The following is a 16,069-nucleotide window of genomic DNA, read 5'->3' as shown; positions in this document are numbered from 1 at the left end:
TATGCGTTACACTATAATGTTTTTTAATTACCACCTTATATTATTAAAATACAATACATACTTCAAGCTAACATCAAACTTAAACTTGACACCTTCCATGTTACTTTTACGTGCAAATGCATCTCATTAACGGCTAACCAATTTCTTTAACTTATTCATATGGAGTACGCTGATATTTTTTCACAGCAAGAACCATATGAAATTATTTTCTACATTTTTTTGTGTGATTTAACATTTGAACTTAAAAGCCATGACTGAGATGATATCTTCAAATGTGAAAATAATAGAATACAGCACAGTTACTGAAATACAAATATAATAATAATCAAGATAAATTTAAATTTGTTTGATTAATAATGAAACTTATGTTCAAGTTTTATAAAAGAATCAGAGCATGTTAGCATTTTAAAATAACGTTGTTTTTGCAGTGATATTATTAAGCTGAATGATTACTGAAGTGGGACTAAGTTCAACGTATTATACAAAACACATTATTAAAACTAGATGGAATTTTTTTTAATTCCACTGTTCCTTAAACCTTATATTACTAACTTGTTTTTATACCATTCACAACCAGTGGAGCCTACTTACTGTAACATAATGATTAATTTTAAATCTTTGTCTGTTATAATACTCATTCTCAATGTGGAATGTATAAGGAAAATCAGCATTAACTAGTAGATTGACAAGCAATCTGTTGCATAAATAGTTTAAAAAATTGCACTTAAAAAGCTTACAGTATCCACATGGACCACATCAGTAAATCTAATGTTAAGATGTTGCAAAAACACACATTTCTCAACTATTTTGAGAGTAAGATTGGCTGATTATTCTGAATAGAAAAAGACATCAATGAACCTTTGGATATTTTTGTCAATTCAAACTAGCTGAAAAAGAATATCCATAATTCTTTCAAAAATTTTGCACTTGAAACAAGCTTCTTCCTAAATGAACAAATTAAAAATGTTATTGTATTAAAAATGCTTGATTTGCATTTATGTGAAATTTACTAACTAAAAAATTTATGAAGTTAATCAAAATAACTAAGAAACCCAGAAAGCTATCATTAATATTAAAAAGAACTATTACATGTTTCTTAATTAAAAACAACAAATTTGACCAGAAAATATTTTCTTCTTATGTTAAATGCAAAAATTAAATCAAGGATAATATACTTTGAAGAAATTATAAGGTAATCCCTGTTATAATGAGAAGAAAATGAACAGAATTAGTGAAGTACTACACAATATTTTATTTATATTTTTATTGACATGCAAGAAAAAGACATTCCAAAGCTAATCTGTTTCTTTGAGTTTAGGAAGGGGATTTTCCCTTAAATTCTATTACTGTTGAAGATATGAAAAACTCTAGAGAGCAAATTTATTTGTTACTTTTCTCTTGAGAAAATTTCTAATAAATGAAAAACTACCAATATGATTCCTCTAAAATACAACTTTAGAAATATTGGTAAGCCACTGGTATTTTCAAACAATATTATCCTATAATAAAACAGTGAAAAAAAAAGAGAGAATCCAAACAATTATAGGCCTTTTTTACATAAAAACCTACAGTCAGAAGTTCTTCAGAAATGCATTTAAAAAGCTTGCATTTAATTAACAAGTTTCAGGGTGGTTTTAGATATGGGTTTGCTTACCTTACTAACTTGAAGTTTTCTGAAAGGGCTTCCACTTTTTATTTTTGTATGAGGGCATCCTATGGATGTTGTGTATCTCAACTTTCAGAAAGCCTTTAATAATGTGGCTTGCAAAACATTATGTTGCATACTTATTTATTTCATTGAAAAATTAAAGTGGATACAAAATTGGCTTAGTAATGGAAAAAGATAAATGTATATTCTTCTAATTGGGAGAACATGATTTTTTTGGGATATTTGTTGTTCCTCTATTTCAATGAGTTGGTATGATTGTTGATAACACCCTAAGTAATGAGCTGAGTGTTTAGTTGTTTAAAAAAAATCAAATAAAGTTTTAGGTTTTATATACAAGTTATATATATATATCTGAAATTTATATAGTAAGTAGGTCACAGACACAAAACACTGATGAAACTCCCCGACTCTAGGACTTTTAATTTCTTTAGTTTATTAAAAATTCTGAGAAACATTATACAACAGATAAATTAATAACATTCTATCTCACAATCACAAAGCAAAACATTTTAGCAGTGATATCTCCTACTATAATGTAAGTTAAAAGATGGCATATTCAGTGGTAACACTGGGAACATAGCTTGGAAATCAGTGAACATCCAAACTAAATTCCTACAGAGGAATCATGTAAATGGGGATATTCTGTGCCCCCTATGCAAGATTTTGAGTAGAAGCCTCAAAACCAGAGATAATTTCATAGAAAATAGAATTCTCACTTGAAATGTATTTCTTCATACTATATGACACTTTTTTAAATGTTGCTAAAAACGTTTCTGTTCAAATATTAGTTAAAGGTATTTGTATTTGAATATTCAGATATTCATTTCAGCTCAGTGTGGTTCCTTATTCTTAATTGGTTACAGGAGCCTTAATAACACATGAATCATACAAAAATATATATTTAAAAAATTACAATATTGCAATTAATCCCACTAATTACAATTGACATTTCCTATATATTTTACACAGAAAATTACCAATTCCACCCACATTTTTCTTTTGGTAACAAGCAAAAAAAAAACAAATGGATCACATAGGTTGTGAACAGTATATAGTTAAATTCATAATTTCAGAGTTGAATAATTATCACTTCAGAAAATCCTCATTCCATGGAGTTCTTTATCTTTGTGCTTTATTTTATTTTTTAATCGAAGATTTGAGCCATGACAGCTAAGTTGGCAAGATCAAATAACTGGCAGAGGGCTATTAAGATAATTGCAGGAATGGAAGGATTAACTTATGAGGATAGATTAAGATCTATTATTTTCTCTTGAGAAAAGAAGGGTAGGAATGATCTTATTTAACTTAATAAAACTATCTTGGTGATCAATAGGATAAAGGAGTCTGATTTCTTTGAGCAATATTCTGAATACAAAAGGACAACAAGAAACAAGTTTCAGATTTGGAAAAGACACGCTAGGCTCCAGTTAGGACATTTTACTTTTGTAACTAGATGATTGGCTTACAGAACAAGTTGCCATCGGCAGTAGTGAAAGCTGGCATTTTACAAGAATTTAAAAGGGAAATTCATAATTCCTCAAAAAATAAAGAGGTTTAAGTTTTTACTTTTTCTTGAAGAACCAAATGGTTCCTTGTTATCCATTAGTAATGTTAAAATGAATGCTGTGACAGTTATTATATGGTAGTAACTTTTCTCAATTAGTATAGCATAGATCTTGGCTAGTATGATGCAAGAGTCTCAAATTCAAGGGCCACAGATGGGGCAGCTTCTAAACATCTTGTTCTATTACAAAATATACATAATGCTCCAGATAAGATGTGTATCCCCATACACAATACTTTTTTTTTTACATAAAACATGCAGCAAGAGTAAAAAATACTTTTGCCTCTAAATAATTCATAAATTCTTTTCTTCACTAAAATTTAAATTTCTAGTGGGGGAAAAAGAAAAATTCACAAATGAGTAATTCAATTACCAACTGGTAATTATCTGTAGTTCAGGGTTACTGGAGAACTGAAAACTAATTGTCTAATTTTATGAATCAACATAAACTGAAATTAACTCAAGTGATCCTTAATAGAACGCTACTACAGAAACAAGAGAAAAGCAAGCACCTGGTAAATACAACAAAGCAGTACCAAAATGTCAGGATGACTAATAAACATGTACAACAAGAAAGTTTTCAATATTGCAATATGTTGAGGAGTAAAATGCTCATTATGTAACAAGATTCTCTGGGTCATCAGATAGATACCAGTGTATGTATGAAAATGAGCACAAACTGCTACGTTAATTGTTCTTTGACATCAAAATTTAAGACTTAAAAATACTTAGTTGCATCTAAACAAATATTGAATTAAATAATTTTTAAAACTAAAAATACATTTTATATGAAAATTGACAATATGGCATAATATACTCAGATATGTCTGTTATCAGAGGTAAAGAGTGTATAATACCAACATTGAAGATTAATGGAAAAATTGTTTTAAAACATAAAAAGACAATTAAAAATACTTACCTTTGTTGTAGATTTCAACTGCTTATTTTTATGTCTTGCTACATTCTTATGAAACTTTCCAATGAAGCTTCTATTTTATTAAACTATCAGTTTTATTCTTTTCATTTGAAACTACACAGTTTCATTGTGTTTATGATCACTAGTTTACAATAAAAATAACTTTTTTTTACCATATCAAAATTATAAGCGATGCAAACTGACTTGTGTTTTTTAAATACTAATCAAATGGTTTCATTTAACATATGCAAAAAGTATGTGCCTATATTATATAGGAGGCTGCTCAACAACAAAGCACCAAATATCAACACACCTAAAATCAGAGAAGACATCTTAACTGAAGAAAACAGCCCAAGATGCCAAGATACTCTCACTGAACCATGAAGCAATCTTCAGTCATATGACTTCTTTGTTTCATGTCATATTTATATATATATACTCCTGTATATAGGTAACTACTTGTACCTGATGAAACAAAACCTTGTTGAAACATTTAACACTTGTTACCATGTTGAACTTGTAATAAAGTTTTCTTTGTTATCCACTAGTCATCTCCAAACTTTATTGCAAATCTCAATTTTACCCTTTTAAAGGTATCAAAACTATACATGATGCAACAAACAAGGTTTCCTAGTTTTTATGAGGTTTCAAAAATGTTACTCATGAATTAAAAGTTTCTATAAATAAATTTCAAGACTTAAATTAATTTTTTTCTGTCACAGCTAAACATTTTGATCAATGCTATAAACTTTCCCAAAAACCATAACTGATCATTTTTCTTAACTATACAAAAATTATTTTCAAATTTCTATATCCTAAGTGCATCACTTTACACTTCTCAAAAATCAAACTAATTTAAAATTTCTGGTTCACTCACAAAGGTTTTCAGAGCATTAACTTTTCTATCATCATAGCAACATTAGCAAATTCAGGAACATTATCTTCCAAGAAGCTATCTAAATTGCTAACATGGATTACAAATAACCAAGGTTCTATAACAGAACACTCCTCCCAATAAAAGGAACAAACTAGTCCCATTCTTTCAACTAAAAAACACATTAATTACTACTATTGTCTTTTGGCTATCTTGTTAATTTGCTATGCATTTAATTTTTTAACTAATTCTTTAAGAATTTATTAACTAATGTACTGTGTGATACCTCATCAAAACTTCCTAAAAACCAAAACAATAACCAGAAACTCATCTAAGGCCAACTAAGAAACTTCAATAAATTAGTTTGGTATTTAGAAATGCTTAAAACATATGAGTAACAAGGGACCATACTGTCCTTCAAAGCTGTCCTTGAATATCCATCCTTGGGAAAATAAAAAATTTGAACCCATCCTTTACTTCTCAGGAAATTATCAATTCTCCTCTAAAAAGTTGGCCTCCTCTACTACCAATGGCAACTCCTTCTATTAGTCAATCTTCAGTTAGAAAAATACAACTGTCTTAATTGGAGCATATCTTGTCTTTCCCATTAGTTAGGCAAAATTTTCCTTTGGTGAATCCAAGTTCACTTTCATTTGTAACACAATTCATTATATTTTAAGACCTTTCCCAAACCTTTCTTTAGACCTTTCCCAAATGTTCTAATACCTAACATACTTAAGTGGAACCTATCTCTAACACATAATCGACCCTTACCTTAAAATCTATCCCACAAGTTCAAACAATCCAACTCTTGTTGTAATTAATCCTAATAATTTTTCATTTCAACTTGGGATCCTTCTAACTCATTCCTGTTCAAGAGATAACACTCCAGAAGAGGCCATGTCTATTTCTATCCCTAAAACCTCTGAAGTTCTTTATATTTCTTGAGCAGCTCTTCTGATTCACAAATTCCAACATTTGCTCCTATATATAAATTACTAGAGGTGAATTTTCCCTGGTATCAGCAACTAACCTATCAACATACTCTATAATATCCTGTACTTGAGCACCTGCCAACCATATTGTAGTCCTAGTCTTTCTATGCTCTCCACTAGAAATAACTTTATCAGTATTCTTAATGAGAGACTCCTCATCACATTTGTTATAAACCTCTTCATCACCTCATTCTTAATTACACAAAGTCAAAAGTTCAAATCTATTAGAGACTGGTACCAGAATGCTAACTAAATTCTCTTTAGTCTTAACATTTTTGCTCAAGTGCACCCTTGTAAATCCAGCATTAAACTTTTAGCCAGTGACCCATCCATCCATCTTTTGGACAGATAGTTGTCTATTAAGATAGAAAACATCTTGAACAGACAGGCAAAAAGATGAGATTAATTTTAATACAACTAAAGTATATTTATCTACATAAAAGTGAAAACATCTTTGTCCTTGAGGATTAAATAAAGTATTCACTTCCTTCTGCTATTCCCTCGTGTTTTGTGTACAAGCATCAATGTTAATCAGTACTTTGGCTTAGGTATTTCAGTGTTCATAATATCAAAGAGTATTACAACATGAAAGAGTTAAACAGTCATTTCATAGCCAAAGTGTAATAGGACTTCATTTACAGCATGACATGAACAAAAATTTTCAAACAAAAATTTTAAGCTTATCTCGACCAAAGGGGTTATACTGATATCTCCTAATTTATTTTCCTTCTCACAGTGTTGAGATTTGACCAAATTGTATGGTAACAATATTTTTGCTTAGAACACTCTCAGTCAAGATGATCTACATCTAACAAATATAGCTTCTTTTCAATAAATTATTAGCTCATTTGTATATGTTGTTTAAATACATTTATTTAAAAATCATACCAATAACATAATGATCTTAGTTATCAAAATATTTTGCCATCATCTAACCATAAAGTTGATAAGAACAAGGTAGTTATGTCAACATTCAAAATTTCCCGTTTAATGATATATTTTTTGAACCAGAACAGTATAGAGATCAAAATATTAATTCCCGATGAATTTAACTTTGCTTGAGAAATTTTATCTTTTTAGTTGGCTTTCCCGATCGGGAATGCATGGTCCATCCATATTCCTTTAGTCATGACCAATGAAAGTTAACATTTTGCAAGGATTAAATAATAAAAAAAATTCATCAGAAAATGCAACTTTATATGAGGGAGTGTAATCTTCCCAATAGCTTTCCCTTGAGTGATTGTAACCTTATTTTATTAATGCTATCCCTGCTGTATAATAAAGGTCTATAAACATAAAATTCTTGATTTTATCTAATTTGTTAAAAAAAAGCAAGATCCAACTAATATAAAAGAAGTTAAATTTCAATTATTATATTCTTATCAGAAACCGAGTTGTGTGTTTCATTAATTTGATTACCTATGACAAATTAGAGTTAGGTATAATAATCAAAATTACAATTTAGTTGATTAATGTCATGAAGATAATCAACTAATCAAAATTATTTCATCTATTCACGTAACTGAAATATTGTCATTATGGTTTCTCATTATTTTTCAATTAATTCAAGGTAGTTTAGTGTCAGGACTTGCCCATTTACAACATTTGTGTTTAATGTATATTACATAAACAAGATTATGATTACCAGATACATAAGGTAAAATGAAAAAGTATCTAATTTCTTACAGGTGCAAATTTTGGATATAAATGAATAATTATAACAACATCTTTCAATCCCTGAACATTTCCTTGAAAATAAGAATAATATGTGTTCACCTATTACATAAGAAGAGTTAGCATACTCAATATATTGTACGTAAAGCACATAAATGCATATAAACATCTTAGTTCTTACAAGAATATTGTGAAATTATGAAAATGAATGAATAAATGTAATAGATTCTTACAAATGCATAAATTTATGTAAGCAAAAAAAAGCTGTGTATATCAACTGCGTAATGTGTGTGAGATTAGAGAATATACATCAGTTTCAGATAAATATGTAAATATCAGATTTCATGCCAATGAAATGTGAAATTATGGATTTCATTGTATAAAAATAAGGGTATCTTTATACAATAAACATACAAGTGATAAATGATGAGGCAAAAAAACAATGAAGTGTACATATCTATTGTGTATGGAGACTGAGTTGGTCGTACGTCTGGCAACAAGATGATCCAGTACTCAAGACCTGGAAAGCATTGCAGAAGGTCAAGTACAGGGTTGCTATGGTGTTTATGAATATTTTTAGAATCACATAAACATATTCTCTCATATGGTATGAAGTAATGAAGATCACTTTTTTTAAACTGTACCACACAGTGGGTGCAATTAAGATTCAAGTCTGCTACAGTAAATGGGTTAAATGTAGTGTATTGTATCTTTAAAAGCCTCTTGAAAGTCAAAATCAAGCCAAAAGTTCTAAATCATAACCCAATCATGGCACCTATCACACCTACAAATTCCACCCTTATACTACCTCTAATCATACTGAAGGTAACTAGTCTTTATTCTACATTTTAAATCTACCAACTAATAAAAAGTGTATATTTCAGTAAAATTAAGGTATTTCATGAATTATAGATTAATCTAACACTAATTTTCCATATCAACTAATACTGATACTATTATCTGGTAATACAGCAGCTACAATGCATTCTAACTTGTTTAATGGAAACCTTCTATAAATGCTTTTCTATATGACCTTTTGACAATAGATTTCAATATCATACTAAAAAATAAATCATACTAGTAGGATTTCCTTCTGCTTCTATTGTTTTGAATCACAACTTTTACAATATAACATCAATTTCATGTTTGCAACCAGTGTTCACAAAGATAAATCAACAAGAAAACTAATTATTGCAAAAATTATTTAAAATCAATTTAAGCCCCCTAAGGTTTGAGCTACAATGCCAACAAAATACTTTCAGATTCCATTTTTAACTTTGACCCTATCTAGTCAATAAATACCTGCATAACAAATTTCAAATAAAAATATAATAATTCTAACTGTTTTCAAAAAAATTTTAATCAAAAATATTTTATCATTTTGTAACATCTATTAAGTGTAATTCACAAAGAAAAATGTTCAAATTTTTCATTACTATGGAACTTTCAGAAGTTTTCTGCCTGTCTCAAAGATTCAACATAAAAATTCTAAGAAATTACCATCCCTTGAGTATATTATCACTTCCTTGATTTTCAAGAATTTTACTCTTTTTTTGCCAAGGTTTTGTACATATCTTGAGTGCCACCCTTTTATGATATCACATCAAGTGGTTTGATCAATTACTAGTGAAGCAAAGCTTTGGAAACAGCTAAAACGAAATATTAAATATAAATGATTACAGCAAAAATTAAATTTTTCTCACAGTAGAATAAATATAGTGGTTTGAGCAGTAGTTCATGGTTTTGTGGGAAATTTGTTAGTCAGAACTCCCGTAACACTGACAGGAGACATTTAATGGGAGGTTTTGGAGACTTGAGAACAGGCCATAAAGTTGGGAATATTTTCATAGTTTCTTTAGATCTTCTTTTCATTTGTGAAAGTGTCTGAAAGTTAACCTGCATCTGTTTGAAAACTTCAAGGATAAACTTAGTTAGATTTAGTAAGTAGGTGAAAGCAAAACATTCTGATGACTCAAATCCTTATTAATTGAATACTATTAAGTTTATCATATTCAAATAATAACAAATAGGTTTGCTAACCAGCTACAATAATTATTTCTACTATGATTGCAATCATTATGGATTTTAAATTTAAAAAATTATTATCCTTATCACTCATATTAAATTATACTTTTTTATTTGATCATTGATTTATTTGATTTACATGAAACCAATGGAGGACTAATGCATATTTCAAACACAAAAATAATGGCTGACACATGGTCATCTCCATTTCACCAAGTAGGAAATGTTCAGACTACCTTTAAAAAACTTGAGATAAAAATTTTAGTCAAAATAATTGTTTTTACCAAAGAAAAATTATTTCTTGCACAATCTGCACAAATGGCAACTGCCAGCAGAAACAGTGATTAGTAACAATAGGCTTGTAATTTTTCGGATCTTCCCTCAACCCCATTCACTATAATGCAATAACATTTAACGTAAATGGATGTGTACATTATAATATTTAACTGATAATTTTTCACAGAAAAACAAATGGAAAAAATATTTCAAGTGTTTTGCTTCCACATGATTATAAAATATTACATTATTACATTCATAATTATAATAGAAGTTTGATTACAGTTACTTGTCTGATGTAAAATATTATTGCACTTATAAACATAATAGCAGTTTGATTACAATTGCTTGACATTTCAGATGAAGCAACCTCTAAAGAAAGTATAAAGAAATACAACCAAAAACATTTATTTTTCTGCTATTCACTGAGGCACTTTTTGCAATCATGTAAAATGTTAAGAAAATGTGTTAACATAATATATAGACAAGGGATAATTTGGTCCTTCAGACTGTCTTTATACACTCACTCTTCAAAAAGTAAGAATCTAAACCCACCCTGTACTTTTAAGGAAATCATAAATCCTCCTATTCCAATAAAGAACTGACCTCTACTACTACTGACATCAACTCCTTCCATAAGTCAATCATCCAGTTTTTATATCTTCCCATCCTATCATTTTTAGAACACAGCAGAGACTTTAAACCTATTGATCACACCTCTCACCCATTTTTTCTCAAGATAAAACAAGCTATGTTAACCTATCCTTACAAAATAATTCTTCCACCCAAATATCAGTCTAATCCTCCTCCTCTGAACCCTTTCCAGTAAGTCAGTATCCTTTCTGCTATAAGGTCAACTTAACATAATATTCCAAGTAAGAAGTGGTAAATTTAGAGCAGACTCTTAATGAATTATTGGTTTGAAACCATATTTCAATCCTTTCAAACTATATGCTTGAAAATAACAACTTAACATTAGCTTTTATCTCATAAATTCAATATTTTATTTTATAATGAAGTGTTATTTTAATATATATTTTAAAATGTTATATTAAAAGTTGTTTGTTTGTTGTCTACATTATATGTATATACTTTTCCTGTCCTTCCTTCCCATCTAATTGAAAGTGGCAGTTAATGAGTCAGAACTTTGTAATTGCAATTTAAAACTTTGAAAACATTATTAATTTGTCCAACTACTTTAAATAAAGTAGCGATAAACAGAAGAAAACAAAACGATGAGTTATGTAATCCAAATAACGTTACTTATAACAAATGAGTTCCATGTTGCATCAACATTTCTCTTAAAATTACAGAAAAAAATCCACACACTATACAACTTACAAATCTAGGCAACTTAAATACATTCGTAAAATATAAGGTTGGGCATCGTGTTTCTGAAAAATTATCTTCATAATCTATAATCTGTAAATCTCCACGTCCCAAATCACTTTGCCAAGCCCATAGGCTAGCTAAGGTCAGTCAGTATACACTGGTTAAATTATGACGACAGCGAAGCCTTACTAGTGCAAGTACTAGGCCTACTGTACTCATCTATATAAATACACACCTCTAAAAAGGTCCTTTGCCTTTCTCTAAGATAATTTCAAATACTTTTTCACACAAACATACATGTAACACAGAGTAACATTTCATAATTTTGGAATATAATGTTCAAAAGTTTTTTTACTTACTTAGATAATAAGTTATTTTTTGTCTCCATTCTGCCATCTCGTGAATCATAAATTAAGTAAATCACGCCCACTAGATGTCGCCAAAGCATTATTAAGTGTGATGTAACTTCAAATATTTGCTCAATAATAATATACAAATATGTTTTGGATTGTTTGTGAAGTAGCAATTTATATTTTATTTTAGTTATGTTATTATTATTATTGCTTATGTTATTTTCTTTCTATCGTTTAACTCAACTATATTTTTATTTACCTTAAACTCAACTGGCTCCTAGTGTATATTAAATGCATCAAATTTACATCAAGAAACCGACACGAGGTTCTCCTAGCGGTGATGTATGGATATTAAGTTAATCTATGATTATGAAAATATATATGTGAGTGTGTGTTGTTAGTCATGTAACATATAATCTATTGATCAGGTAAAGAAAATAAAAAGCCTTCTCTGAACTTGTGAAGTTAAGTGAGAGTGTTATGTTTGTTTGTAATTAAGCACAAAGCTACACAATGGGCTATCTGTGCTCTGCCCACCACGGGTATCAAAACCCGGATTCTAGCGTTGTAAGGGGGGGGGGGAGTGTTGGGAAGAACAAGTTAGAGAAATTTATATTTGTAATTATTAAAAGAAATACATTATTGCAGATACTCCCTTGATTACCTCTCGCCGTGAATTGCATCTGCTAGTCTGACCAAACTAGCATTGTGGTGAAACTGGAAATATTTTCGGATAAAAAAAGAATTTGAGGCTGACGAAGGCTCATATACGTGATAAGTTTAGAAGCTTCCAGCTTTGTCATCAATGGCTATTTTCATAGAGATGGCAAAACAAATTTGATAACAGCAATCCCGAAACAACTTCCATGGGTATTTGTCCCTTTGATATGTTCAAAGTACGTGAGAAGGTCGTATAAGAGTGTGGAATTGGGAATCATCTGTTATGTTTTTATTACTCTAATATTAAGTTCAAGTAACTGTACTTCTTAATTAATTATATGACTCCACGAGTATACTTTGCCTCTTTAGTGGCCCCATCTATTGCCTTTAGACTGTATTATTCTGTTTTCATGTCTTTTAAATCGTATGAGCAAATTTTACAGCTTATAGGAGTCTGCGCTGCTAATTATATAATGCATTCTTATTCGTTTCATACAAAACAAATATCTTATTAATAAATACATTTTAAAATATAGTTTCTAATGTATTTTTTGAAAGGTGAGTGAAAACATTTTTATAAAAATATTAACTTCATGTTAACACTTGTAGTTTGCTTGTTAAGCGCAAAGGTCAGCAAAAGTTTCCAAATATGCAAGGCTAAAATTCGGGGCTTGATTCCCTGCGATAGACAAATCATAGATAGCCCACTGTGTAATTCTGAGTAAAAATAACAACATACCCCTTTTTAAGTTAAAAATATACATTATATTCATTCGTTTTATTTTAATTTTGCTGTAGTAAATATAGAGTAATTACAAAGAAAGTATCATGGTTTATAGCGCTAAAGCTCCTAAACTGTAAGGCGTATTGAGTATCACTTCACGTTATACGTATGTGATAGCACTATCCAATACACCTTATAGTTAAGGTGTCATGGCAAGCTGAAGTGAGGTGCATATTTCTTGCAGAGTATGAAATGTTCACGACTATTCGTCGGAAAGTTTAGGAAATAAAATCTGAACATGTACATACATTCGGGGCACATGAAGTTTGGATAGATTGTTCGTTTCGGATATTTGCGCACATTTACACCGAACTGTCTGTGTTAACTGTCTCTAATTTTGAGCTGATTGACTAGAAGAAAGACAGCTGATCAATATCACATACCGCCAACTCTTGGGCTTCTCTTAATCGAATAGTATGATTTTACTGACATTCTGATAACTCACTCGTGGCCCCAAAGTACGGAGTGCTATTTTTATTTTCGGTAATAGGACGCAAACCATCAGCCTTTGGATCTACAGCCTGACACGCTAACCACTTAGCCCCTTTATGTTATTAAACAATAATATTTAGTGTGATAAAATCAACTTTTCTTTCGTCATGATACTGGAAAGAAAAGGCAAGGTGAAGATTTAGCAGTAAGTTGTGATACTAATTTTTTAAAAATATATGACATCCTGGTTCAAAGGATTGATACTAGTATTCGTTGATGGCCGATTTAACGTTTGTTAAACCGCACGGTCGACCAATACTATAAGAAAACAAAATTCACGAGGTAATGATGTGGACGGGACAAAGAAAGCGAGTTTACTTGTTGAATTCAGGGGCACTTTCTTTAACCAGTTCTACTAGGAGATTGTCGAGTAAAGATGTACTTTAAGATCATCATTTTTAGTTCGATAGAAGTCTAACCCGAGAGAGAGAGAGAAAGCTGTGCTTTCTGTTTGCTTGTTAAAATAAAGAATTTGTTCGTTTATTTACATTGTCCATTATTGATATTTCACATTTAAACTCAGTCAAGTTATTAAACACAAAATACTTCTCTTATTTCCTGATTGAATCTGCTGTTATTTGCGAGTTTACCTATGTTATATTTGCCGAAAAATCGGTTTTAGCTGAAAATACTATATACATACACATTAATAATGGGCAACATGTATCTGCATGATATATGCTTTATTTTCTTTGAATCCCATATACCAATTGGAAATTTAACATGTCGATTACGTTCATCAAAAAATTAAAGATTAATCATGAAAAAAAGCTATAAAGTAAAGCATCCTTACGTCTTATTTTAGGAAACCTTACACATTGAAAATCATAACGCATTGTGTAAATTTGATATCAAGTATTCATGTATAGAAATAGCGTACTGCAAGGAACTCCATCAATTTCATATTACTGGAAACTTGACATTTTTCAAGATATCTGTAAGATAATATTTCAGTTTATCTTGAACGATATTAATAATTTTATTTTTCATACTTTGTGCTACGTTGTTCACTATAATTTTCAAGATCCAGTTGAAAAGGAATGTTAGGCCTGTGACTTTTGTAATTTGAAGTCCCGAAAACGTAACAACTTGAATATCTTTGAGACTAACTTGTCCTGTGTTTGTATCGGCGTTCAGGATCAGTTTCACAGCTACTTCACTGACATGTCCATATATCTCTCCACTGATTTGGAATATCCACATTCTAGCCCAGTAATTTCCAGAAAGTGTGATACTCGTGACTGATATTCTTCCATCCAACTCAGTTACTGCGGTTGCGTCGTTATGATTTATGCTGACATCACCAGATCTCTTCAAGTTTGATAGGCCTCTCACTACTATGTTTGTCACTCTAAGATCTGACTCGTCTAATGCTACGGGGATACTAAACGGGTCAATCGCGGAAACGTATTCTTTGTTGTTTCGAAAATTTGAAATAACTTCATCGATATAACGATTCATGTTTCCGTCGGTTAAAACCATTTCTAGGAGGAAAAATAATATAGTATATAATAAAGTTTTATATTTTTTTGTAATTCGCGATTTTACCTAGAATATAATAAAAATACTGAGCTTTCATGAATGTAGACTAAAACGTTAGCATAATTCAGCATACAGACTAAATAGCACAGTGTAAACCAAAGATTGCATCATGTAAATTTCAGATAGCATTAACTACATAGATAAAAGTTACGTCATATATATATACATGAACACACACAACTAGCATGATGTATGGTAGTTTGCTTCATAATTTTCTATAGTTTGTATGATAAACACTAAATATTACATCATTATATTTTAGATGTTACATTGCATTACAAAGGCTCATTCCGATGCTAACCATTATGACACACTGATACAGCGACAACTGCGGTCAAAGCTAGAACTAAAGCTGTCCTCATCTTCTGTTGTCAAAAGATTATCTGAAATAAAGAAAAATATTTTCAGAAGTTATTTCGGAAACATGGAACATTATAAAGTATATAAAATATATTTGGAAGTATGTAATTTTATTTTTTTGCTTTTTCCATAATATATTAATATTTTAATTCCACGAAATTTTTTTCAAACCTTTGTTGACTTACAGAAGTGTAGGAATAAAATCAAAACAGTGATGTTAACGTTAAAATATATTTGAAAGAAATTGTAGTACAACAGTATTTTAACAGCTTTCATAACATATTAATATCAACAACTAGGCTGAAAATAAGGATAATTATAGGTTAATTAACTTCAAACTACTTTTGTAAAGTATATTGTCAACAGGTCAATTTTTATGCTTGCTAGAGAGAGCTCGTCATTACGATGACATTAAGATCTAGAAAATTCATGAAAGTTAAGAATCGAGAAGCTTCGTGCAATATGTAAAAAAAAAAAGATACTGTTACGTCTCCGTTTGTTAATTGATTTTCCGTAACTTCGTTCCGACGAAACTTTAGCGACACAAGTCCTT

The 16,069-nt window shown here is 30.0% G+C and overlaps 2 protein-coding genes across 7 annotated transcripts in view; both read right to left on the bottom strand.

The window, feature by feature from the left end:
• LOC106465146 (AP-1 complex subunit gamma-1-like) overlaps window positions 1-11,746 on the bottom strand; it is a 63,224-nt gene extending 51,478 nt beyond the window's left edge. For 5 of the 6 annotated variants that reach the window (XM_022392970.1, XM_022392969.1, XM_022392971.1 and 2 more), the window contains exons 1-2: window positions 11,685-11,746; window positions 8,146-8,212 (exon numbers count right to left, since the gene is read on the bottom strand). In XM_022392970.1, coding sequence (XP_022248678.1) covers window positions 8,146-8,212; window positions 11,685-11,733 — 116 coding nt within the window. In that variant the 5' untranslated portion in view covers window positions 11,734-11,746. The remainder of the gene's footprint in view (window positions 1-8,145; window positions 8,213-11,684) is intronic. The other variant, XM_022392972.1, reaches the window with a different exon arrangement.
• Window positions 11,747-14,292: 2,546 nt separating this feature from the next.
• Window positions 14,293-16,069, bottom strand: part of LOC111087182 (mite allergen Der p 7-like) — a 6,924-nt gene continuing 5,147 nt past the window's right edge. The window contains exons 2-3 of the mRNA XM_022392968.1: window positions 15,458-15,539; window positions 14,293-15,098 (exon numbers count right to left, since the gene is read on the bottom strand). Coding sequence (XP_022248676.1) covers window positions 14,515-15,098; window positions 15,458-15,518 — 645 coding nt within the window. The 5' untranslated portion in view covers window positions 15,519-15,539 and the 3' untranslated portion in view covers window positions 14,293-14,514. The remainder of the gene's footprint in view (window positions 15,099-15,457; window positions 15,540-16,069) is intronic.

The sequence above is a fragment of the Limulus polyphemus genome, unplaced genomic scaffold (assembly GCF_000517525.1).
Source record: "Limulus polyphemus unplaced genomic scaffold, Limulus_polyphemus-2.1.2 Scaffold1848, whole genome shotgun sequence".
Lineage (NCBI taxonomy): Eukaryota > Metazoa > Arthropoda > Merostomata > Xiphosura > Limulidae > Limulus > Limulus polyphemus.
The sequence above is the reverse complement of the archived record's forward strand: the minus strand, read 5'-3'. Positions and strand labels throughout refer to the sequence as shown.